General features: G+C 35.2%; 6 protein-coding genes and 1 long non-coding RNA gene across 10 annotated transcripts; 1 reads left to right on the top strand and 6 right to left on the bottom strand.

Moving 5' to 3' along the window:
- LOC104775810 (cytochrome P450 72C1-like) lies at positions 589 to 4088 on the top strand. The gene is made up of 5 exons (XM_010499745.2): positions 589 to 1151; positions 1669 to 1886; positions 2699 to 2943; positions 3049 to 3436; positions 3527 to 4088. Exons 1-5 carry the CDS (start codon positions 869 to 871, stop codon positions 3950 to 3952), a joined length of 1560 nt encoding a protein of 519 aa, XP_010498047.1. The 5' UTR covers positions 589 to 868; the 3' UTR covers positions 3953 to 4088.
- LOC104775809 (solanesyl diphosphate synthase 2, chloroplastic) lies at positions 4713 to 6940 on the bottom strand. Of its 2 annotated transcripts, XM_010499744.2 has the most exons (7): positions 6750 to 6833; positions 6573 to 6676; positions 6115 to 6239; positions 5896 to 6023; positions 5689 to 5792; positions 5472 to 5599; positions 4716 to 5388 (listed from the first exon to the last, which is right to left on the bottom strand). In XM_010499744.2, coding segments are annotated over exons 1-7 (1140 nt in total). In that variant the 5' UTR covers positions 6752 to 6833; the 3' UTR covers positions 4716 to 4839. The 2 variants fall into 2 exon arrangements, with proteins under 2 accessions (XP_010498045.1, XP_010498046.1); XM_010499743.2 differs by having other exon boundaries at positions 4713 to 5388; positions 6573 to 6940.
- On the bottom strand, positions 7724 to 11284 carry LOC104775807. 3 transcript variants are annotated; one of them, XM_010499742.2, is made up of 11 exons: positions 10800 to 11284; positions 10409 to 10600; positions 10108 to 10317; positions 9867 to 10019; positions 9622 to 9786; positions 9233 to 9508; positions 8858 to 9138; positions 8612 to 8774; positions 8178 to 8515; positions 8008 to 8107; positions 7724 to 7919 (listed from the first exon to the last, which is right to left on the bottom strand). In XM_010499742.2, the coding sequence occupies exons 1-10, from the start codon at positions 10956 to 10958 to the stop codon at positions 8026 to 8028; spliced, it is 2019 nt and encodes a 672-aa protein (XP_010498044.1). In that variant the 5' UTR covers positions 10959 to 11284; the 3' UTR covers positions 7724 to 7919; positions 8008 to 8025. The 3 variants fall into 3 exon arrangements, with proteins under 3 accessions (XP_010498044.1, XP_010498043.1, XP_010498042.1); XM_010499741.2 differs by having other exon boundaries at positions 8030 to 8107; positions 8858 to 9132; XM_010499740.2 differs by having other exon boundaries at positions 8030 to 8107; positions 10800 to 11283.
- LOC104775806 lies at positions 11754 to 13892 on the bottom strand. The gene is made up of 4 exons (XM_010499739.2): positions 13414 to 13892; positions 12645 to 13231; positions 12042 to 12557; positions 11754 to 11936 (listed from the first exon to the last, which is right to left on the bottom strand). Exons 1-4 carry the CDS (start codon positions 13688 to 13690, stop codon positions 11802 to 11804), a joined length of 1515 nt encoding a protein of 504 aa, XP_010498041.1. The 5' UTR covers positions 13691 to 13892; the 3' UTR covers positions 11754 to 11801.
- On the bottom strand, positions 14524 to 16814 carry LOC104775804 (protein SRG1). Its single transcript, XM_010499738.2, has 4 exons — positions 16497 to 16814; positions 15499 to 15746; positions 15055 to 15385; positions 14524 to 14975 (listed from the first exon to the last, which is right to left on the bottom strand). Exons 1-4 carry the CDS (start codon positions 16749 to 16751, stop codon positions 14733 to 14735), a joined length of 1077 nt encoding a protein of 358 aa, XP_010498040.1. The 5' UTR covers positions 16752 to 16814; the 3' UTR covers positions 14524 to 14732.
- LOC104775805 lies at positions 18981 to 20485 on the bottom strand. Its single transcript, XR_766077.2, has 3 exons — positions 20269 to 20485; positions 19817 to 20097; positions 18981 to 19664 (listed from the first exon to the last, which is right to left on the bottom strand). It is a non-coding gene; the product is annotated as an uncharacterized LOC104775805 (long non-coding RNA).
- On the bottom strand, positions 20786 to 22824 carry LOC104775803 (protein SRG1-like). The gene is made up of 4 exons (XM_010499737.2): positions 22404 to 22824; positions 21711 to 21958; positions 21307 to 21637; positions 20786 to 21224 (listed from the first exon to the last, which is right to left on the bottom strand). The coding sequence occupies exons 1-4, from the start codon at positions 22665 to 22667 to the stop codon at positions 20982 to 20984; spliced, it is 1086 nt and encodes a 361-aa protein (XP_010498039.1). The 5' UTR covers positions 22668 to 22824; the 3' UTR covers positions 20786 to 20981.

The raw sequence follows: 22852 nt of genomic DNA, 5'->3' as shown, positions 1-22852 counted from the left end.
GGTAAATTTAACATTACCAACTCATGTAATCATGTTTACTTTTTTTCTTTTTACTTTCATATTTCCTCCATTCTTAAACACTATCATTATAAAGTTATATTTTTATTTTACAAACTTCATCGGTTTGTATTTCTACCACTAATACATCAGTTTTAACTTTATTAACAAAGATAATTAAAAAAGACTTGTACAGTTTTTAATATGTGTAACAAACTGACAAATGGTAAAATAATACTGTTTGTAAAACAAATGCCCTATATTTTAAGGTGACCAAATATTATTTTTTCATTGTTTTTAAGATTAATTTCGAGTTATCCACCTAAAAAGGTTAGTTAATTGAAGAGAAATTAAACAAACAATTAGTGAAAAAAATATTCAGGAGAGAGTTACGTGGGAATTTTCCTTTCTCTAATTACGACATCTACGATATGGGACGCAAACAAAAATGTGAATATGGAAGCATCGTCATATAATATATTTTAAAAGAAAACAAATATATACATATACTAAATACTCATGCAATAAAGCCACATGGATGTAGCGTAAGGAAAGGAAGACAAAATTAAATTTTTGGAAATATACACCAAAGAACTTGTTGTTATAAATTCATTGCCAGTTGCAGATACAGCGATTTATTACATTATATCCTCTCTCTATAGTGTCTATATCTATTATAAACCAAGTTTTTGTATCACATTTTGTATCCTACAGTACACCTATTCACGCATATATATATATAGCTAGATAGATGTACAGCTGCCTCCAACATATATAGTCAACTGATGAAATTATAAGCATCATCATTATAGTTTTGTCTCCTTTCTTTCCTTCTTTCTTTCTTTCTTTCCTCCTCTCATATAGATCAAAGATGATGATGGAGATAACTAGTGTAAAAGTGTTCTTGATCGGGGTTTCGATCTTGATACTGAATTGGGTATGGAGAGCTGTGAATTGGGTTTGGTTAAGGCCAAAGAGACTGGAGAGATATCTCAAGAAACAAGGATTTTCTGGGAATTCTTATAGGATTTTGATGGGAGATATGAGAGAGAGTAATCAGATGGATCAAGTTGCTCACTCTCTTCCTCTTCCTCTCGACGCTGATTTTCTTCCCCGTGTCATGCCTTTTCTCCATCACACTGTTCTAAAACATGGTATGATGATCCCGCACATCAAAGTACTCTCAACTTATTAATTATCAAGTTTCGTAGGTGTTTTAATTATACTTACAAGAATCTAAATAATTAAAGAACCAACAAGTACACTTGATCTTGTGTTATTAGATTCACAAACGTTATATTTTGATTAGGAGTTGGTCATCTTCTTCTTCTTAATTTTCAGTTTTAGCGTTTTCAAGGCATATATATATATATATATATATATATATGAACAGTAAATTCAGAGTAAGGAACTAGAAGACTTAATTGTGTATTATACATATACACACATTTGCATAATTTAGATCTAAATCTGATATCTATATTTTTCTGGTTATAGTCACATAAAATAGAATAAAAGCACTCTTAGCGGATCATATCAAAGATAATCTTGTCCAACATAGCATTCTTGTATGTGTTGTGTTTTGTTTCATATGCATATATATATTAGGTTGTTTAAACTAAAAATGGTGGTAGTTAATTAATCAATATATTTTTTGTTTGTTTTTAATAGGGAAGAAGTGTTTCACATGGTACGGACCGTACCCGAACGTGATAGTAATGGATCCAGAGGCACTACGAGAGATAATGTCAAGGCACGAACTCTTTCCAAAACCAAAGATTGGATCACATAATCATGTTTTCCTCAGTGGTCTTCTCAACCACGAAGGTCCTAAATGGTCCAAACACCGAAGCATTCTTAATCCTGCTTTTCGTATCGATAATTTGAAGGTATGTTTTTCTTAATTATTTGCTATATTAAAGAAATAGTATACACACTGCTCATTTTGACTCTAATAATATTTTTTTTTTGTTTTTTTATGATTATAATTTTGAACACTGACATAATGTGAACTTTGTGAACATCATTTTCGTCTCATTCTTTAGATTTTGGTCAGTTTTATTCTCTTTTACTTTTTTTGAAAAGAAAGTCAGATAAGTAACGTCTTTTTGTTTGTTTGGTAGCTGAGAGATTTATACAATACAAAAAATACATATTTTCAATAACTTAATACATTTAATTTTATTTTTTCCAAGATAAAAAAAAAGAAATAAATCTCTCAGACAAAATAAAATATTAACTGTCACTTGGAGAAAAAAAAACAAAATATTAGTATTAAAAAAATAAACTGAAAAAGGTATTTGAAGAAAAAAAAAAAACAGAGAAAAAGTCCACACAGGAGACTAGAATCCACGCCACGCCACCTACTAAAAGTCTAAAAGCGAGAAACAGAAAAAGCCAAAAAGACACATTAACGAAAAAAGTGAAATCATATTTCAAGAATTCTAAATATATATCCACTTTTTTTTTTTTTTTNGAACTTATGAATTTAGTACAGAAACGCACATATGCAGAGCATTCAGAATTCTTTAACAACAACATTATGAGCCAATAATTATTAATATATCAATATCAATATATGTGTGTGTAGCTTGTTATTCTACTAGAAACCATATGTGATTTTTTGGGTGTGAAATGTTGGTTTTGATTTTTGAAATGGGAAATAATACCTGATAATATTTTTAAAAATAAAAATGAACAGAGCATATTACCAGCATTTAACACGAGTTGCAAAGACATGTTAGAAGAATGGGAGAAATTAGCGTCAGCAAAAGGAACAGTGGAACTTGATTCATGGACTCACTGTCATGACTTAACGAGAAACATGCTTGCTCGTGCTTCTTTCGGTGACTCCTACAAAGATGGAATCAAGATCTTCGAAATCCAACAAGAACAGATCGATCTTGGTCTCCAAGCTATTCGAGCCGTCTACATTCCTGGATCCAAGTAAAATAATATGTCTTCTTTTAACAACTGAGTTTAAAGTTGTGGAAAGCTAATTTTGCTGATTCAGTTTTCATGTTTTTGTTTTTGTGGATTTGTCATTTGCAGATTTTTGCCAACAAAATTCAACTGGAGGTTGAGAGAAACCGAAAGGGACATGAGGGCTATGTTTAAAGCTATGATTGAGACTAAAGAGGAGGAGATAAAAAGAGGAAGAGGTACCGACAAGAACAGCGACTTGTTGTTCTCTATGTTGGCTTCCAATACAAAAGTGATCAAAGAACAAGGACCAGATTCAGGGCTGAGTCTTGATGATCTCATAGATGACTGTAAGGCTTTCTATCTAGCTGGTCAAAATGTGACCTCTTCATTGTTTGTTTGGTCACTTGTTGCTTTAAGCCAACATCAAGATTGGCAAAACAAAGCAAGAGACGAGATTTCTCAGGCGTTCGGTACCAACGAACCAGATTTCGAAGGGTTAGGCCATCTAAAAGTCGTAAGTAGACATTTTTCAAAACCGATTAAACCACATTATAACTAGAAAAAGGGTTGTTTGCATAACAACTTCTTTGACTATCATCATTAGGTAACAATGATCCTGCATGAAGTGCTAAGACTCTATTCGCCAGCTTACTTCACATGCCGGATAACTAAACAAGAAGTGAAGCTAGAGAAATTCTCTCTACCAGAAGGAGTTGTAGTTACAATACCAATGCTCTTAGTGCACCATGATCCTGATCTCTGGGGAGATGATGTGAAAGAGTTTAAGCCCGAGAGGTTTGTTAATGGTGTAGCGGGCGCAACCAAAGGAAGACTCTCCTTCTTGCCGTTTAGCACAGGCCCTCGGACTTGTATCGGTCAAAACTTTTCCATGTTGCAAGCTAAGCTCTTCTTGGCAATGGTACTTCAAAGGTTCAGTGTAGAGCTCTCTCCATCGTATACTCATGCTCCTTTCCCGGCTGCAACTACATTCCCACAACATGGAGCTCATTTGACCATCCGTAAGGTTTAGGTGGTAGAAGAAGAATTATAAAAGTAAAGGTGCTTCCCTTTTTTTTTTGTTCATCATCAAAACAGAACCTTGAAGGGGTTGTAGTGGTAATGCAGTTTGAATCCTGTCAAGAAATCTTTATTTGGGTGTTCTTTTTTTTTTTTGTATATATGAAACAGAATCAAATCTAGAAATTTCATTATATTTATTTCTTGATATTTTTCCTCTTAATTTTCCTCAAATTGCTGCTCTTTGCAATATTTTTGTTTTGTTTTGTTTTTGGGTTTAAAATTCCTATTTGCAAGTGTTCAATAGCACATTAAACCATAAATATCCAGTGCCTGCTGAAACTAGTGGCCCTTACAGAGAAAAGTGGAAAGAATCTTGTTTTGAATAGACAAGTAATACACTTATCGAAACAGCTCAAGTAATGTGTTTGTACGTTTTTTGCAATATGTGGCAGCAAAAGGCAAAAGCTATTAATAGAGGCCTTTTTTGTTTAATTTCCACTATCCCAACAAAAAAAAAAAAAAAACTTGTCAAACTAAGTTCCATGTGAAAAGAAAATGTCACGTGAAATAATTAGATTAATTATCATATATTTGTTGGAAAGTCGACAAAATAATTAACCAACATGTTTTTAGCTAGAAGAAGAATCAAAGAATCAAAGATGATAAAAAAGACTAGATGGTTGGTGAGACACATCACACAGATGTACTATTTCAAGATCAGATGTTTTATCATTTTTTCTTTCTAAATTGTATGATTTTGCAATAATAAGTAATAAGTACTATGAATGTTTTCATTATTACTTTATGAAATACAGTAAAAAAAAATCTGTGTTTGAAGTTTGAACAAATAAAGAGTATTACAGTTTCCTGTGCCAAAAGATCCTTTGAGAGTTGAAACTAATCAATCCTTTCAAGATTAAACATCACCATATCCTCAAGAGCCGATCTGAAACCACTCCTAGGAAGACAATTCAGATTCTTTAACGCAAGTTCAGCTTTCTCCTTAGCCAATTCTTGAGCTCTCTTGATCCCACCTCGATTTCTAACTATTTCAATCGCTTCCTCAAGCGATCCAGACTCACAGAACTCAGACTCAATGATCTCTCTTAGCCTCGGCTCATTCTCTAGTGCAAATATCACTGGCGCTGTTATGTTACCTTTGGCTAAGTCATTTGCTGCAGGCTTTCCTAACTGCTCTGTTGACTGAGTGAAATCCAGAATATCATCCACTACTTGGAAAGATAAACCGAGATTCTTCCCATATTGATACATTTGCTCTGCAACCTCGCTTTCAACTTTACTGAAGATTGCAGCTCCTTTTGTGCTTGCAGCTACTAATGAAGCTGTCTTGTAGTAACTCTTTAGCAAGTAGTCATCAAGCTCGACGTCACAATCGAACAAACTCGATGCTTGCTTTATCTCACCGCTCGCAAAATCTTTGATAACCTGAAATGCATAAATCAAGATTCAAACCAAAATCTTTGTACGGTAAAAAAGTTTCTTCTAATCTCAGAAAAAAAAGAAAATACCTGACTTATGAGCTTAATGACTTCCAGGTTTTCAAGATTCGCTAAGTACCATGATGCTTGAGCAAACATGAAGTCTCCAGCTAATACAGCTACTCTTGTTCCGAAAAGCTCGTGAACCGTTTCTTTTCCTAACAAACACAAAGTGAAAGCTTAAAACTTTACAGAGAGAAAATGTACATTCTGATCAAAAGAATATAAGAAATTGTCTCAAACAAACCTCTTCGCATATCACTTTCGTCTAAGACATCATCGTGTATTAAACTTGCGGTGTGAATCATCTCAATGATCTCACCTAAACGCCGATGTTCTATTGTAAGTTCCCTGTACCAAGATCAGCTAGAAGCCATCATTTTTATTGCTAGAGGTTTTATACACAAATTTAAGGTCAAAGATGTAATGATAATGTGGCAGTAATGTAGATTACTTTAAGCCAGCTAATTCCGCGGTGGCTCGTGATACAAGGAAAACCAAACCAGGTCTCATCCTCTTTCCACCAGCACTGAAAATTTGCTCAGCTGCAGATATTAAAACCGGATTTTCGGCACCAACAATCTAATAAAAGAAGAGCATTTGAGATTATTAGAACATAACTCTCTTAATTTTAAGAGACCATAAGAAAAGAAATGTTGCCTGAGGTACTAACCGATAAAAGATTATCGTTCAACCTCTGCAAATCATCAGCTACAACCTCAAAAAGATTTTCCAAAGATATAGGCTTCTGTGATTCTGTCTTCAGATTGAGCATCACTGTTTTATCTTGACCAATACCTACACAACCATCAGTATTTTCATAAGCATTAATTAAAACTCCAGTTTCAAAAAATTTCAAAACCTGAAGAAAAGTCTTATATGTTTAAAAGCTGTTGCCTCAACCAAAGCCAACGATTTAATATTTCTATAGTCATGCATGCTCAGAAAGAAAAAGAAAAAAATAATGGATAGTACTACTCCTAATTGACATTAGTATGTACCAGAAAAAAAGTGAAGACCAATCATTCAATTACTTAACAAACCAAACATCAAAACTAAAGAATCTCAAATCAATTATATGACTACCAAAAATCAGATAGTTTTAAGATAAAGAGTAGATATGGTTGTTACCATCGAGGAGATAAGTATCCTTTGGTTTAGCAGGAACGGCTCTGCAAGTCCCCAAATCTGGACGAAGTAAGACCAAGTTGCCACCATAGCTTCTGCCACCAATCCTACAAAAATTCTTGGAACAATTCCTAAACAAGAGTTGACGAATGGTAGGAGAAGAGGTACAAGAACACCCACATGGCATCAGATCAAGAACACTCGTACCCAAGTCAACATTCCGACATGACATCATCATTTCTCAGACAAAAATGACGATAACTTTTTAGGCAATCCCAAAAAACAAATACGGTTAATAAGTTCGGGAAACAGAGAGTCCAAAGAGAATCTTCGGAAGCCAAAGTTACGTTTTTTTTTTTTTTTTTTTTTTTTTTTTTTTTTTTTTTTTTTTTTTTNTTGGGTGTGTGTATGGAATTTTTTTGGAGAAAATGAGAAATAACAAAATAAATGAAAGAAGAAATTACAAGTGAATAGAGTTTTTTTTTTAATTTTGGTTGATTTTGTTTGGGTGGACGAGACAAAACCACATAAGAACTCTCTCCTCAAAGTCTGTCCTTTGGAGGACGAAAGAGAGATTTCAGTTTTGTGTGTTGTTGGGTCCTGTCCGTTTTTGTTCTAATTCAGTTGTACTCGCAAATTAGTGAGAGAGAGAGAGAGAGAGAGAGGGAAAACAAAATAAAACGAGTCCATCGTTTTATTCTTTATCAAAACAGAAGCTGAGATATTACCACGTGTTTACTAGCTATTGGTCAGTCATCCAACTCTAATCAAAATATTTAGAGATTAGAGAGAATATCCATTTCTTTCTGATTTCAAGGCAATTATAATATCATTATTATTCTAGATCTCACCATTAACAAAAAAAGGTTTACCGACAATAATTAGGTTTTTAGGGAGTACTTTTTTTACTAATACTATAAAACAACTCATCAAATTCCGTGAAATCATTATAAATGAGCCACACACAAATATAGTAGCCGAACGGCGAAACTGAGCCACACACATAACAAAATACAAATCCGTAACTCTTTTCTTTTTTCTTGACGTCATCTCGTAACTCCATTAGTTTCTTTTCTTCTTGTGCCAAAACTCAATAAATTCAATTGATACTTAGAAAACAAAATACTAATATACTAATATAAAAAGAAAGCACCTTTGGTTTCAACTTATTAATATATCACTGAGCTTTACAGAAGTTAGTATCAGTATCAGTATCACGAATTTAGCAACAACAAAATCTGTTCCTAGTTCGTACTATATATACTAGCAAAAGTCTAAACCTCAACAGTATATATCCGATGCTTGTCTATCTTGTTGACTGTGTTTATCATTCAAATGCCTCTTACGATCCTGAAATATGCAACAAACCAAATCAAAAACCAATTTATGATTTTGAATTTGATCTCTCTTTGCTTGCTTCAACGATAATAACTTAAACCTTTCTCTTCTCTCTCTCTCACCTTCCAAGCCGAGATAGCTCAGGTTCCGCCAGAAGCATATCTTGCAACGGTTTTGCATCTGTATACCTATCACTAGAACTGAAAACCAAAACCAAATGTCACAAGACAGACACATACACACAGAGAGGAGAGAGAGAGATTTACTTACTCGCACATGTGATCGATTGTGAGTAATCTATGATGAATACCTAAATCATGACCAACATAAGTCACAACCAAGGAACCAGCATCGGGATGTGGCCAGCTTCTTGATGCAGGGAACCTGAGAATGAAAGTGCCCGGTTCTTGATTTTGAAGTGAACGTTCTGCCTCTTCTTTGGTCACAAACCCGTCTATCCATTTAGGCGTAGCAGAGCGCCACATTCCATTGATCAATCCCCTGGATATAGCTGATGCAACAGGGAACAACCAACACCACATTTTTTCAAAATTCTCTTGAGTTATGTATTCATGGCATCCACATATTCTCCTTAGAAGCTCAAAATCCTGATCACATTTTTCATGTCAAAATCACAAAGACCAGATCAAGGCTTTGATCTTGGCGAAAGTATAAACTTATATGAGAATAGAAAGAGACAAGACCTGGTGAGTGAGAGATCTACTGCTGCATTTAGCTATTCTCATGAAATGTTCTTCAATCTCAATTACCACATTATCCCAATGAACATGTTGATAGTTCCGCGAGATCAGAATCCACGCATTTGTTCCTTCTGCTATCAGTTTTCTTGCCATTTTGATTTGATAGCTAGAAAAATTGGACGATTAGTGTTCTATTTATCCTCGTAATCCACATATTTGAGGCAGGTGAATTTAATTCAATTTCTTTACCTGTGGTGGGAGCATCCAGAATAGAGAGAAACTTGATCTGCAAATTCCGAGACTTCTTCATCTGATGAATTGTTTGTGATTTCCTTCAGAAGAAGAGATCTCTCTGTTAAGTTAGCAAGGCAGTATCTGAAAATCATCGAGTCTGGGATTGTATATCTCCTGAATCCAGTCGAGTCTTTAATTTTGGTGTTTTCAGAATCAGTTGAAGAGTTATCTTCTTCTTCTTCATGGTTCTGAGCCTGAGGTCTCCATTCCATACTGGTGCCATTTCCATTCTGAAACTAACTCGAGAAAAACAACAATGCAGAATAACAGTAAGTGGGATGTGGATACGAAGCAGAACAAAACGTAACTCAGAGAGATTGGATTATGTACCTTACTCTCAGAAACCTTTTCTTCACCTAATCTGATGCGTTTCATAGAGGAAGAGCTTTGTAGAATATCTGGTGTTCCATTTCTTGAAGCAAGTTTTTGATCTCTTCCATCTAATGGATAATCAATGTGGTTCGACCTTTTAGGGGTAACAGAATCACGGTTCCTCAAAATGCAACGGATTTGGTTGGTAACAGTTTCGAGGAAAGGATAGCAAGCCTTCACTTCTGGTATTTCGAATTTGATGCAGAACAACCTCTCATCACTCATGGGAGAAAGCTACAAAACAAAAACAAAACAAAAATCCTTCAATGAGTTCCAGCAGAAACAAGAATTCTAACGAGGATGTGCAATCCTGCCTGTTCCAATGGCCTAGAATTTATAACTATCACCTGAGATATTTTGAGCTTGAAAGAAGCACATCCGTTCAATAAGTTGCACGGCTTATCTGCAGCTGAGAATTCAACTCCTTCATAGCTTACCAAAAGGGGAGCCTCAAAGCCACTCATCTTCTCAACAGGCGTCCCACTATCAGCATACAGTAGAGAAGCCACAACCTGCAACATCAAACCGACAATTCGCTATCACAAAAACTTCCAGAGCTTCACAAGAACAGAAATTTAGGGAGAGAATGAACCTTTACATCCTTGTGCACAGGCTGTCCAATAGCATTAGTTAAAACAACATCCAAGGAACAAAAAGTTCCGCCAACAATACTCCAAACACCATCTTCATCTAATTTGATTCCAGATGTAGATGGCTTGTCAACAGATAAGCATAAAGGAGGGTCCTGGCAAACAAATGAACCGAAATAAAGAAACACAGCACAAGAGTCTTTTGCTGAAAAGGAAGACGCGGCAAGGACAAGAAACTGGTACCTTTTTGTAGTGATAACATGCAGGGACATTAGAAGGCAAGACTTCTGCGCAGTGAATGAAACCCTGAACACTATAACCATCTCCACCAACACTAAATAACGATATCTTTCGTGTGCGATCAAAATATGTGCCATTGGTCATCAGGGAAGTCAAAACTTGCTCTCCTGCTAACTCTCCACATATATAAAGGCGCATATAGTTTCTAGAAACCTAGGAAACAAGAGAAATCAATAAATTCCAAGAAACTCAGCGATCTTCAAAGATCTTAAGAAAGAGTCTTCAGAGATCATATCAGTAATACCTCGCAGCCCACATGAACCCATGTCTGAAGCGGAAACTCAGCTGTTGTAGAAACATTAGGAACTTCGGTCCAAGACGAAATGTTGACAGGATCAGGAGCTTCCTTGTGAAGGAGAGTCAATGGCAAAAGCATCATCTTCTTTTTTTCATCTAGAACAAGGAACGGTGCACTAACACTCATGTCTGAGTGAACCTGAGAAGAAAGCCACATGAATCAGAAGCTGCCGTATCAAAGAACCCTTGATCCGAAAACTATGATGAATAAATCAACATCAACACCGGTATATAAACAACCAAAACCAAAAAGTGGGAAGCCAAAATTGAACTCAAAGTTCAAACCTTTTTCCCACAAGAGAGTAAAAGAAAAAAAAAAAGGTAATCGGAGAACTGACCTGTCTGATGATTGTAGAAGGGTAAGTGGTGGAATCTAAGAGATAAACCCAGAAACAAAGAGAGAAAGACTCAAAACCTTGGTTTTGGACTTGAACATCGACATTAAAATCCTCCAAGAGAGAGTATTTCTCGGTGTTAATCGCACAATCACCCGCCATTATTATAACCCCCTCCCAAAAAAAGTGAAAAAGTTGTCGACTTTGCAAGCGAACCCCTTAAAACCCAGGAAATGAAAAGTGAAAACACACACAGAGCAAAAAGAAGAAGAAGAAAAGCAACAAAAAAAATTGATCTTTCTCTTGCTTTTTTGCTCGTCACCTAAACAAAACTCAATCGCGGAGGAGCTTTAAAGGGAAACTGAAAAGAAGAACCTATGAGGAAATTTTCGTCACGTTTTTTGACGGCTGTTAATTAACGGTTTGGTACCGTCGTGTGTGTGTCTTCCGGTGGTGCCGTGGTGGTTTCAGTCTACTAGATCAGCAAAATAATCTACTGCATCCACGACCATTGTTCTAACTTATTCTTAAGCCAATCAAAATTCTTTGATTCTTTAGATTTTATTGACTTGCCCTGACCTTGACTACCTTTTCTTTTATTTCTTTTTTCATTTTCTTTGGATTAAATCTGCAGTTACAAATTCGTTTTGATTTCGATTTATTTGAGCTTATTCTTAAAAGTTTTTTTGGATTAAACTTGGTTCGATTTAATTAAGAAAACTTATTGAAAAAAGTGGAATTATGTAATCCAATATTTTTTATTTTTTTAGATTACGACTACTTTAATATATATGTTCATATTAAAAACTTGTTAAAACAAATATATCAAACTATTTGGTTACACTAAAATTGATTTTGGTTTCTGGATTTAAATTACCAAAACCAGCCGGTTTGTAAAATACTTGTGGAAAATCTAACTACTGAAGGAAATTATCTCAAAGTCGATGTATTAGTAGCAAACTAGCAATTGCCAATTTATAAACGATAGATTACACCACTTCAAATTTAAATACCTGCATTTAGTATAACAATGTCGAAATCAGTAACAGTCCATTCAGCAATTTGATTCTGGCTCATATATATCTCTGCTCCTAAATCTATCGACGACCAATGTCTCTCCACCGGTTTCGTCCCTGGATCCTGCATATTTTTGTTTTTGTTTTTATAGAACAAAATTCTTTTGTAATGTATGTTAATTAAATCCTGAGATATATATATATATATATATGTAAATTACAAAGATACCTGGTAGAAGTGGAGTGATTGAGAGAGTTTCCCGACGTCAAGTTCCCAAGTTCTTGGATCTCCAATCCAACCTTGTCCTTTCTTTGTCGGATACCCAAACTGTTCCCACACCGGATGAGGCAAGATCTGCAGAATCTCCTGCGGCTGTGGATTGCTGTACGGATCGCATACATCGTACGGCTTTTCAGCGAACCGCGCGTTTCCCGGAACGCAGTAGTAGTGATACGCTTCGTAAGGGAACTTCTCAGTCTCCGTCCTGTGAATTTTTGTCCCGTTTGGAAACGCGTGGTACGGCGGACAGGCGCCTATGCGGTTAGGGTTACAAACAGCGGTCGACTCCGGGTTGATTATCATCTCGCTGTACCTCGTGACGTCGGTTGTGACGTCGCCGTCGCAGTCTCTGCCGTCGTTTTTCCAGCAGCTTCCCATGTCCATTAGGTAGAACTGGCTCCCTGAACCGCCTCCTTTTAGAATCTCCAGCTTGAATCTAACTTTGAAGTCCGGCGATTTCAGTGTCTTAAATGTGCCATGGAAAGATTATGAAACAGAGTATTTTCTGCGTTTGCGTTTAAAAACAGAGTAAAATCGCGATTAGAAACTTACCATCTTCATCATCCCTCTAGTGTCGTAATGATAACCACCAGAGAAACCTCGAGAAGCATCAGCTCGTAGATAAAGCATCAACCATGGATACTTAGACGAAGTCTTTAACAAATGATGAAATACCCAACTCTCATTCCCACCAATCTTCTTCTCCCATTTCACTTTATAATACGAATTATTACCAACCGGATCTTTTTGGTCATTGTCCAAGTCCCAAGTCCCATAAAAACTCCCACTCATGTGATGACCTTGTTTATTCACAAACCTTGTCTGCTCATGATGCATCGATGGCATGTTCATACATCCTTTTCCGAAACATGGAAACCTCCCAGTCTGAGGAAATGGTTTTGCCTTTTTCCCGTTTTCAGGACAAATCGCGGCTAAGGTATCCATATTACCGCTCTTTAGCATTATCATCCAGAACTGCCATGGGTTTGGCTTGTCCATAACTTGACATTTGTTTCCTAAGTATATCTCCTTTTGTGCAGCGTAGATATCTGCGTTGTCTCCAGCGCTTATTCCTCCGTAGGTTCCATTTCGTACACCGAGTTTGTTGTCCTTTTCGTCGACTTTGTGGATTATTTTCCCTAAAAATGTCCAAAGAACACAATTAATGTCTCGATCGTTTGTTTGCGTGTGCCATAAGTCATAAGTTCATGCAAAAACTGTTAAAATGTTTTCGAAGTGTGAAGATTGTTTTTCTCATGTTGGCACAAAATGCGTTGGAGAGGCCTAAAACCCGCAAGTAAAGACAACGATATGAGTTTACCAGGCAAGCTAGAGTTGTCAAGATCGAAGCAATCTGCCATTCGAGGGCTTCCCATGTTCGTAGCTTCTTCTCCGACCTCGTTGCATTGGTTCCAAGCTTCTATAGCCACCCTCAAGTTATCATTTCTCATCCCGGGATCTCCCAAAGCTGAGACATGATCCATATTTGTTGTTTCTGTAAAGTCTGATCGAACAAATGAATACGAAAGACAAGAAAGTATAATCATAAGTCTCTTGATGAGTCTGCATGATTCATAGACACTCTTCTCCGTACCCATCACAGAGCTCAAAATATGACAATTTCCTTATTATATTTTGGTATTTTGTATAAATATAAGCAAACCCACATGTTTTTAAATAAAGAAAAAGAAAAAGAATAAAAAAAGGAAAAGGAAAAGAAAAGGGAAGAAAAAACACATGTGGCTGGGTTGGAGAATAAATAAATTTATTTTTGAAATTTGATAACAGGTGAGAGCTAATTGATTTCAAATGGAGTTTTATTTTATTTCTAACTTTACATTTGAAATCAATTAGCTCCCACGTCTTATTTTTTTAAATAAAAACAAATGTGGCTGGCTATGGAGAATAAATGATAAATTAGTTAAAGTTATCATTTTGATTTCAAAAGTTAAAAATAAAATAAAACTCTTTTAACTAGTTTATTTATCATTTTGAAATTGTGGAGCTCTGCATATTTGCCTATTTGCCCACCAACTAAAAGAACGTTTAACCCTAATTTTAAAATAAAATTTGGCTGTTTATCCATTTTTAGGGAAATATATACATGTTTTAAAAAATCTACACCCGTTATTGTAAACGCTCTTGATGTTACCCACAAGATTGAGCAAGAGATTGGTAATACGTTAAGTGCAATGTATGTCTTACGTCGACGTTTCTTATTAATTTATCTTTAAAAAAAAAATTGTAAGCTAGTCTTTTCCCGCAGCGCACGCTAACAAGTAGCAACACAAAAGTTACTAAATTTGGAAGGTGAAAATAAAATTTGGATTTTGCGATAAACCGTCGGCTTCTACTCAAAATAACAGAGTGTCTGTGAATCATGTGATCACACTATCATTGGATAAGTATTCGAACAATACGGAACGTTAAGTAACCAAAATATTCAAGCTTATTGTCTTATTGTAAGTTTGTAACAATACGTACAAGTATTCTCCACTGGAGATTTTTGTCTTTAACAGATATGCAGCAACTAGAAAAACAATGAAGATAAAAGATACTAGATATTATTTGTTGCATAAATTATTAGAAAAAAAAAAGGAGGAGAAACAGAGCAGTGAGCCACACAAGGCATTGCCTTGTTTAGATTCTTAAAGCATCAAGATAAGCTTTGCCGTCAAGCGTACGAGAGAACAGGCCATCATTAAATTCTTTCATGGTCATTCTTTTGAATTTTGCAACCTTTTGCCTTTCAACGAGACTTTTCGCGGGGCCAAATTCTCTATACATTTCCGGATTGTGAAACGTTGCAATAGAGAGCCTCTCTTTCTCTGCATTCGCAACTCCACGATGTTCTATGCTTCTGTATGTCCCATTTGTTATGATCTGCATTAAACAAAACAAAAAACCATCATCAGTATCATTTACAATGATATACTACCATATGCATTTTATATAATTCTACCTCTAAGATGTCTCCAATGTTGACAATGAAAGCATTTGGGAGAGGTTTAACAGGAATCCATTTCCCATCATTCTTGATTTGGAGACCTTCAACTTCGTTCACCGGCATCAGTATGGTGAGTCCGACCGAATCAGAATGCGGAGTTAGACCGATAACCTGATCGGGTTGTGGACACGGTGGGTAGTAATTCATCCTCATAGCTTGGATTGAATCGACATTATTAAAAAAAAATTCCATTTCCTCTGGTTTGATCTCTAGGGCTCTCGCCATTTTCACTGTCAAGATATTTGCAATGTTCTGTACTTCAGCAGAATACTTCTCCAATGTATCTCTGACGAAACAGAATATACCAATATTAATTTTTAGTTTTATACAGAAAAATATACTTCGAAATACTTCGTGGAGTTAGTAAATAAATGTTGAGTTAGAAGTTTAGAACAAAACCTAAAGGGAAGAGGTAACTTGGGGAACAAGTGAGGTTTGCGTAGTTCAACAGGTTTCACTGTATGGTAGAACAAGTCTGCCCAATCGAGTTTCTGATCTTCTGAAACCACAAAAGCTTGTCCGAAGCCTTCGATCTCATTTGGTTGCTGCCAGAACTTCTTCTTTGCTTCCATGGGAAGGTTGAAGAAATCTTGAATCTCCAACTTTGTTTTGTCCAAGAAACTTGAGTCTATCCCATGGTTTACAAGCTGAACATAACCATATATGATATAGTGTTGTACTCCATAATTTTGAGTTTAATAATACAAAAAGAACATGGTTTCTTTTGTAAGAAACGATTTTATCTGGGTAAGTTGGGTAACCTCTCCAAACCAAAACTGGATAGGTAGTTGTTTATAGTACTTGTTAACATGAGCCGTTATTGCTCTTCTCACTTGTTAACTGTTTGTTTCTGTAAATCATACCAATATCCTTTTATTTCTTTGTAAGAAGAATTTTTAAACCTATGAGTATTGTGAATATTGTGGCCGTGGTGGAGCTCTTTATATATTAAAGGCTCGGTTATCAAAGCCTCCATTGCTGTCCCTTTCGAAGGTTTTGTTTATGATTTTTATTGCTGGGGTCTAGATATAGATAGATGAAGTGGAGTAAAATTAAAGGATGGGGGACGAATAATTAAGACAAGAGAGAAATAATTAAAATGTTGTTGTAAAATGGGAATTATTTTCTGAATGATTGAGTTGTTTAGTTTTTTACATGCGAGCCTGTTGTTAATTCTCATCCATTAATTTTTCTGAAAATTACCTAGTTTGACACAAATTTGACCAAAAATAACTGATTTAAACTCACAAATTTTGTGTAAAAAGTCCAAAAAAGAAATTTATTTTACAAAATCCATGCTTCTTAATAAGAAGATAATTTAAATATTTAATAAAGAATCAAATAATCCTCGATTTCAAGCAAAGAATCAAATCACCTATAGAAGTAAGAGAGTTTACCTGAAAGAATCCCCACTCTTTGCAAGCAAAGTCGAGTTTTGCAATCTCAGAGTCCATGATGGTCGGAGAACATAAACGATTCATGTCAATGATTGGGATCTCGATATTCAGACCAGAGTCATCGGCGACTTCAGTTTTGTCTTCATCAGACCGGACATACCTGGAAGGAACGTTCGTGATCATCTTCTCCTTAACCATCTCTTGAACAGAAGGAACTAAAATAGAGCTCCACTGCACTGCTCCTTTTGCTTCCATGGAGACTTCTTTATTGTATGAAATGGAAGATATTGCTACTCATGGTAAGACATTGTCCCTCTATATATGTGGTCTGAAAAGCGTATATATGTACTGTACTACTTGATGTAAATAATTGATTAGGTTAATTGACCCATATCCAATAATTAGGGCAAAAAAACAACTTGAATGACTTGGTTTAATTTCATCCATCCAAAGTTAAAAAAAAAAAAACATTTCTGTTAGGGTGCCATCTCATATATATTAGATGGTCGTATACAAAATATTACGAATTCTTTTTTTTTACAAAGACAAATATAATATATATATATAGGTACAATAGAACCTCTATAAATTAATACTCGGTAAATTAATAATCTCTATAAATTAATAAATTTTTCTGATCCCAAGTTGAGACTAGTGTAATTTTAGACACTATTCGATAAAATAATAAATTAATAACTTTTTTAAAAAAATCTCATGTAAAAACATGGTCCCATCAATATCATAAATTAATAATTAAATAAACTAATATATATATATATATATCTAAGAATATCTAGTGAAATATGAATCTATTGCTGTTTGTTTGTTCTTGAATTTGCATTCTTGTTGGAGAGCATCTCTAATTTTTCTGATTGCATCAAAAACTTTTGGTGTTGTCTTCTCAAATCGCATCCAAAAATTGTAGAGAGTTCTTGACGCGATAATTGTTTCCTTGAGTGTAACTGGTTCTAAAAGTATCGTCGTATCTTCTTCAACTTCATCATCACCTTGAAAAATAGTAGCAGCAATTTCTTCTAAACTTTGAATTTCTGATAAAAAATTCTATTCATAAATTAATAATTATTAATTTATCGATAAATTAAAACCTCTGTAAATTAATAAAATTTCATGCTTATTAATTTATAGAGGTTTTACTGTACCTATATATATATAATAAATCATATCACTGATAGTTTCTTAGTTACACTATTCAGTTTTTGTTAGTTAATTACTATATATAACTAAAAATATATGACTTTAGTTCAAAAAAAAAAAAAGAACTAAAAATCTATGACATGCACAAGTGAGGAAAAATAAATATGGCCCAACAAATATTTAATTTTGTCGATAGACAGGTGGCAAATAATTCAGGTTAGGGATTTCGAAAGATTTTTTGGTTTATTTTTAAATTATAAAACTAAAAAATTCACCTAATTATTGCATATCTTTTAAAGTCTCCCCAAATCTACTACTATCCATCAAATCTGAAATTACTAATTAATTCCCGGGACTATGTTTAACTTCTAGTCCAATACACACACTTGATATAGGTCTATGTACCAAATAAATCATATGATCTCATCTTCTCAACAACTAGTGTATAGTGGACTTTTCTAGTTTCTACCACGAATTTAAGGGATGAATGATTACGGAAATTGACCGAGAAAAAGTTAAACTTTAAGGAAACATCAATAACACTCACGCTATTCAAGGACTTTTCCACTAATCAAATTAATTTAGTAGTTGGACTAGGTAATTTTTGTTTTGCAGGATAAATAGTTTCATGTTTTTGTGTCTATTATTATATCGTCCTCTACACCATGGTAAAGATTTCAATACAACTCTCAAGTATTTTTCAGTTTATTATTAAAATTATTAAAACAATAATGTGAAAAGATATAGTAATAAAAGATTCCACTTAAGCTACACTAAAGGTTTTAATTTTGAACTTGTTATGTACTATTTGAATTTTTAATGAATAAATTATTTACTGTTTTAAAAATAAGAACGCTTGATCTCCTAATTAAAATTATCCCCTCCAATGGTGGGATATAATTTTGAGTCTCTTATTCAAAAGATAGTTTTTTGAAATTAAAAAGTTTCATGACACAAGAAATAAAAATGTGTTTGTTACACCAAGAACAAAAGTCTCTTCATTAATCAGCAATCCCAGTTTATAGCCAAAAGTTTTTAAAATTACTATAAGAGGTTGTTTGTATATGAAATAAGCAGCACAAACAATTTCATGGAGATGTAACATAAGAGAAATGCTAGTATTACCTTGTAGACTTGGGATAAAATCAACAAACAAATGCTATTCCTGAAGAATCACGTCATCTCCACCCTTAGTCCATAACCACAATATAGACGCAGTTACATGTTTCAGCTTTTGATTAATGTAAAAACAGATTGGGAGGAATTATTTTGTTACACCACCGGCATGTGATTTGCTTATGAATTATTTTGTTACACCACCAACAAGAATTCCACCAAGGGCATTGTTTATTACCGACAGTCACAGTGCTTGTACAAACAATCAGAATTTACAGTTCTCTATCAACAAAATCGTTTTAGGCAAAAGAAAGAGAGATCATTTAGTTACCAGTGTTAAAGCAGTCCAACCATGTGAAAGAAAACCATATCTTTTCATCGCTTCACCATCTTTTAAATTAAGGTACTTTACTAACAAGCAGAGCCAGAGGCTTCCAACAATTGACATCTCAACCATCGCTAGATATGATGTCTTCTTGACCTGTAACCTGTAAACGTTATCTTGTGTTCTCTCTCCCGCCTCAAAAAGTGTTCTCCTTTTCTCACAGATTTAGACTTCTGCTAGCAATTTGTTTTCCATGTATCATCAATTTGACCACACTTCATGCAATGGCCCAAAGGTGAGATTATAACACAACTTAATTCCAAGAAACGAAAAGATGAAGCTTTCAGCATTTTGCTCAATTTTTGATTTGTCTTGCAGGCTTGTCAGTGAATACTGTGACTGGAAAAGATGCTCCCGTTCTTCTGTGTACTGGGGAAGCTAGGGCAACAATCTCATCTATATGGAACTCCTAGCTATTGGGTCCAACGGTTCTTTGCAGAGTCAAGTGGAGCAACACTTCTCACTTCAACACTCAAGGGAAACTCTTCTTCTCTTGTGGCATCCGCAATATCCTGGAAAAACAATGGAAAAGATTACATACGCTTACAGGTAAACCGAGAGACATACCCGCAGAAACTTCAATCCTGAACTCTCATTCTAACCCAAAAGAAGATAGAAACTGTTAACTTTGGATTCATATGCAGGCAGTAAACTTCGGAGCTACCTCAGTAAATATGAAAGTGTTGGTAACTGGATTGGACCCGAACGTGATGAAAGTTTCATATGATAGATGAGAATTCCTTTCTCACAGCCAGAGAAGGTATAATAAAGTCAAGAAACATACAAATCATCATCACAAATCCCCTGTTCAGGCGGGAGAGAGAACACAACAATTGACTCTATCTTCTTTTGCTTATTGACAATCACGGAGCCAATCACACTCAGAGTATCCACACATCGACAACCACGGAGCCAAGATGGACGATCTTTGAGGATTTCAGCGACCTATAGTCATTTTGAAAAATCAAGATTATATATTTATTCTGATCACAAACACAAGCCATAGAAGAATGAAACAAAACCACACATGGTTTCTAAACTCACGAGACCGTAGGTGAAACTTAATCGAACATGTAGAACAAAACTGTCGCGAATTCTTACTATCAGAAAACTTACAATGAGAAATAGGTTCAAGCTTCTCCGATTCTATCTCCTCTGATTTCAGTCGATTCAATCTCCTCATATACAATCTCGTCCAAGTTTAATCGGGCCAACAAAATAATTGAGAGATTCGCGACAGAGAGGAAGGGATAGAACACGGGAAAAAAAAATTTTTGCTCTGAATAAAACTCTTCAGCCAACCCTGCAATGACACGTCACAGTCTCTTATGTAAAATCGAGTATACTATATAAAAGGAGCTTTCTTCTTTTTTTTTTCTTCTATTTTTCCACTAAAACTCCTTTCTAAAACCCCCGTTGGGGTTAACCTAACTAGTTTCAAAACCACTGACTTCCTGTAGCATGACTTATTGGGAACTCACCCTAGAAAGCAATTCGGCAATCCAGGTCACCTTATATTGTATGCTTTTTTTTATTTGTTGTTAATCAAGAAAATGTATTAGCCATAATACCTACTTATTAATCTATATTCAAAACTTCCATGGTCTAATACATAGATAAGTGTCTAAATGTATATATCAGAGCAAGCTTGTTGTCTTATTGTAGCAATATGTACGTAATAACATTCTCAACTGGAGAATTTTTGTCTTTATATGATGTGAAGCAATATGAGATGAGGTAAAGATTAGAGAGATTGCCTATTGTAGAAAATAAGAAAACATAATAGATCTATGAAAAAGTTTATTGGGCCACATGGCATTGCTTCCATTTTAGATTCTCAAAGCATCGAGATAAGCTTTTCCATCGAGCGTACGAGAGAACAAGCCATCCATGTACTCTTTCATTGTCAGCCTTCTGAATTTTGCAACCTTTTGCCTTTCAACGAGGCTTTTCGCTGGACCAACTTCTTTATACATTCCCGGGTTGTGAAAGGTTGCAATAGAGAGCCTCTCTTTCTCTGCATTCACTACTCCCCGATGCTCAATGCTTCGATATGTCCCATTCGTTATGATCTACATTAGACCAAAAACTCATTCATTATAGAATCATTGACCATTATCTATTACCATATGCGTTTGGTACCACTTAATTTACCTCTAAAACGTCTCCAATATTGACAATGAAAGAATTTGGGAGAGGTTTAACAGGAACCCATTTCCCATCTTTCTTGATTTGGAGACCTTCAACTTCATTCACCTGCATCAGTATGGTGAGTCCAACCGAATCAGAATGTGGAGTTACACCGATAACCTGATCGGGTTGTGGACATGGTGGGTAGTAATTCATCCTCATACTTTGAGCTGAATCAACATCATCAAACAACTTTTCCATTTCCTCTGGTCTGATCTCTAGGGCTTTTGCCATTTTGGCTATTAAGATCTTTGCTATGCTCTGCACTTCAGTAGAATATGTCTCCAATGTATCTCTGAAAATAAATAAATAAAACAAATTCAGAGAAATATTTTGTGGAGTTTATTTGGGTTAAGTTAGAACAAAACCTAAAGGGAAGAGGTAGCTTGGGGACCAAGTGAGGCCTCCGTATTTCAACAGGTTTCACTGTATGGAAGAACAAGTCTGCCCAATCTAGTTTCTGTTCTTCTGAAACCACAAAAGCTTGTCCGAAGCCTTCAATCTCATTTGGTTGCTGCCAGAACTTCTTCTTTTCTTCCATGGGAAGGTTGAAAAAATCATGAATCTCCGACTTTGTTTTGTCCAAGAAATCTGGGTCTATTCCATGGTTTACAAGCTGTAGATGACCATAAATACATAACACCATAGCTTATAAGAGCGCTGTAGATGACCATAAATACATAACCAAAATAAAAATTTGAAACAGTGTTATATATCGCTTTGGGGTTTAACATGATAATATAAAACGAACCGGGGTTGTTTTGTAAGAAAAGATTTTAACAGGATAATTTCTTCCAATATGAACGGTAAATTCCTGAGACTTGCTTACAAAGAAAAACAGAACAGGGAGTTATTTTGTAAAAAATGTGTTCATGACTTCATGCAGAGCAATTTCGTCAAGCAAAAATAGTAAATTTTTTGAGAGACTTGTCTATAAAAACAAGTCTTATAGAGTACTAGGTTTTTTGACCCCAAAAAAAAAAAAAGTAATAAATTCCGTATGAAGAGTTAAGAAAAAAAAGATTGGTTGTTGTGTAAACAGTAAAGTTGGAGACTTTTACTTGGAAAAATCCCCACTCTTTGCAAGCGAAGTCGAGTTTCTCAACTTCAGAATCCATGGCGGTCGATGAACATAGCCGCTTCATGTCGATGATTGGGATCTCGGTACTGAGACGACCCGAGTCATCGACTACGTCAGTTTTGTCTTGATCAGACCGGACATACCTGGAAGGAACGGTCGTGATAATCTTCTCCTTAACCATCTCTTGAACAGAAGGAACTATAATAGAGCTCCACTGTACATGTGCTGCTCCTTTTACTTCCATGGTGGATTCTTGTAGAACAAATTAAGCGATATAAAGATATATATTGGAATTGGAGATGCTACTGATCTATAGGGTGATTATTCTTCGGTTGGTTGATCTGAAAAGGTAAGGTAGGTGGAATTGTCTACGGTAACTGATTGATTAGTTTGAACATTGGGACTTGTAATTTTACAATATACTATAAC

This window comes from Camelina sativa, chromosome 3, assembly GCF_000633955.1.
Source record: "Camelina sativa cultivar DH55 chromosome 3, Cs, whole genome shotgun sequence".
Lineage (NCBI taxonomy): Eukaryota > Viridiplantae > Streptophyta > Magnoliopsida > Brassicales > Brassicaceae > Camelina > Camelina sativa.
Note: the sequence above shows the minus strand (reverse complement) of the source record. Positions and strands in the feature narration are given on the sequence as shown.

Coding starts and splice junctions, on each gene's coding strand:
- LOC104775810 (XM_010499745.2), top strand. CDS start 869: ATGATGATGGAGATAACTAGTGTAAAAGTGTTCTTGATCGGGGTTTCG. Junction 2,944..3,048: donor GTCTACATTCCTGGATCCAA/GTAAAATAATAT, acceptor TGTCATTTGCAG/ATTTTTGCCAACAAAATTCA. Junction 3,437..3,526: donor GGTTAGGCCATCTAAAAGTC/GTAAGTAGACAT, acceptor TATCATCATTAG/GTAACAATGATCCTGCATGA.
- LOC104775809 (XM_010499743.2), bottom strand. CDS start 6,807: ATGATGATGTCATGTCGGAATGTTGACTTGGGTACGAGTGTTCTTGAT. Junction 5,793..5,895: donor GCGGAATTAGCTGGCTTAAA/GTAATCTACATT, acceptor ATCTTGGTACAG/GGAACTTACAATAGAACATC. Junction 5,389..5,471: donor TCATTAAGCTCATAAGTCAG/GTATTTTCTTTT, acceptor TATGCATTTCAG/GTTATCAAAGATTTTGCGAG.
- LOC104775807 (XM_010499740.2), bottom strand. CDS start 10,958: ATGGCGGGTGATTGTGCGATTAACACCGAGAAATACTCTCTCTTGGAG. Junction 8,775..8,857: donor TCTGGATGCTCCCACCACAG/GTAAAGAAATTG, acceptor CAATTTTTCTAG/CTATCAAATCAAAATGGCAA. Junction 8,516..8,611: donor GTAGATCTCTCACTCACCAG/GTCTTGTCTCTT, acceptor AAATGTGATCAG/GATTTTGAGCTTCTAAGGAG.
- LOC104775806 (XM_010499739.2), bottom strand. CDS start 13,690: ATGGGTACGGAGAAGAGTGTCTATGAATCATGCAGACTCATCAAGAGA. Junction 12,558..12,644: donor CTAGAGGGATGATGAAGATG/GTAAGTTTCTAA, acceptor GGCACATTTAAG/ACACTGAAATCGCCGGACTT. Junction 11,937..12,041: donor AATCACTCCACTTCTACCAG/GTATCTTTGTAA, acceptor AAAAATATGCAG/GATCCAGGGACGAAACCGGT.
- LOC104775804 (XM_010499738.2), bottom strand. CDS start 16,751: ATGGAAGCAAAAGGAGCAGTGCAGTGGAGCTCTATTTTAGTTCCTTCT. Junction 15,747..16,496: donor AAGAGTGGGGATTCTTTCAG/GTAAACTCTCTT, acceptor GGTTATGTTCAG/CTTGTAAACCATGGGATAGA. Junction 15,386..15,498: donor AAGTTACCTCTTCCCTTTAG/GTTTTGTTCTAA, acceptor CTGTTTCGTCAG/AGATACATTGGAGAAGTATT.
- LOC104775803 (XM_010499737.2), bottom strand. CDS start 22,667: ATGGAAGTAAAAGGAGCAGCACATGTACAGTGGAGCTCTATTATAGTT. Junction 21,638..21,710: donor AAGCTACCTCTTCCCTTTAG/GTTTTGTTCTAA, acceptor ATTTATTTTCAG/AGATACATTGGAGACATATT. Junction 21,225..21,306: donor ATATTGGAGACGTTTTAGAG/GTAAATTAAGTG, acceptor GGTCTAATGTAG/ATCATAACGAATGGGACATA.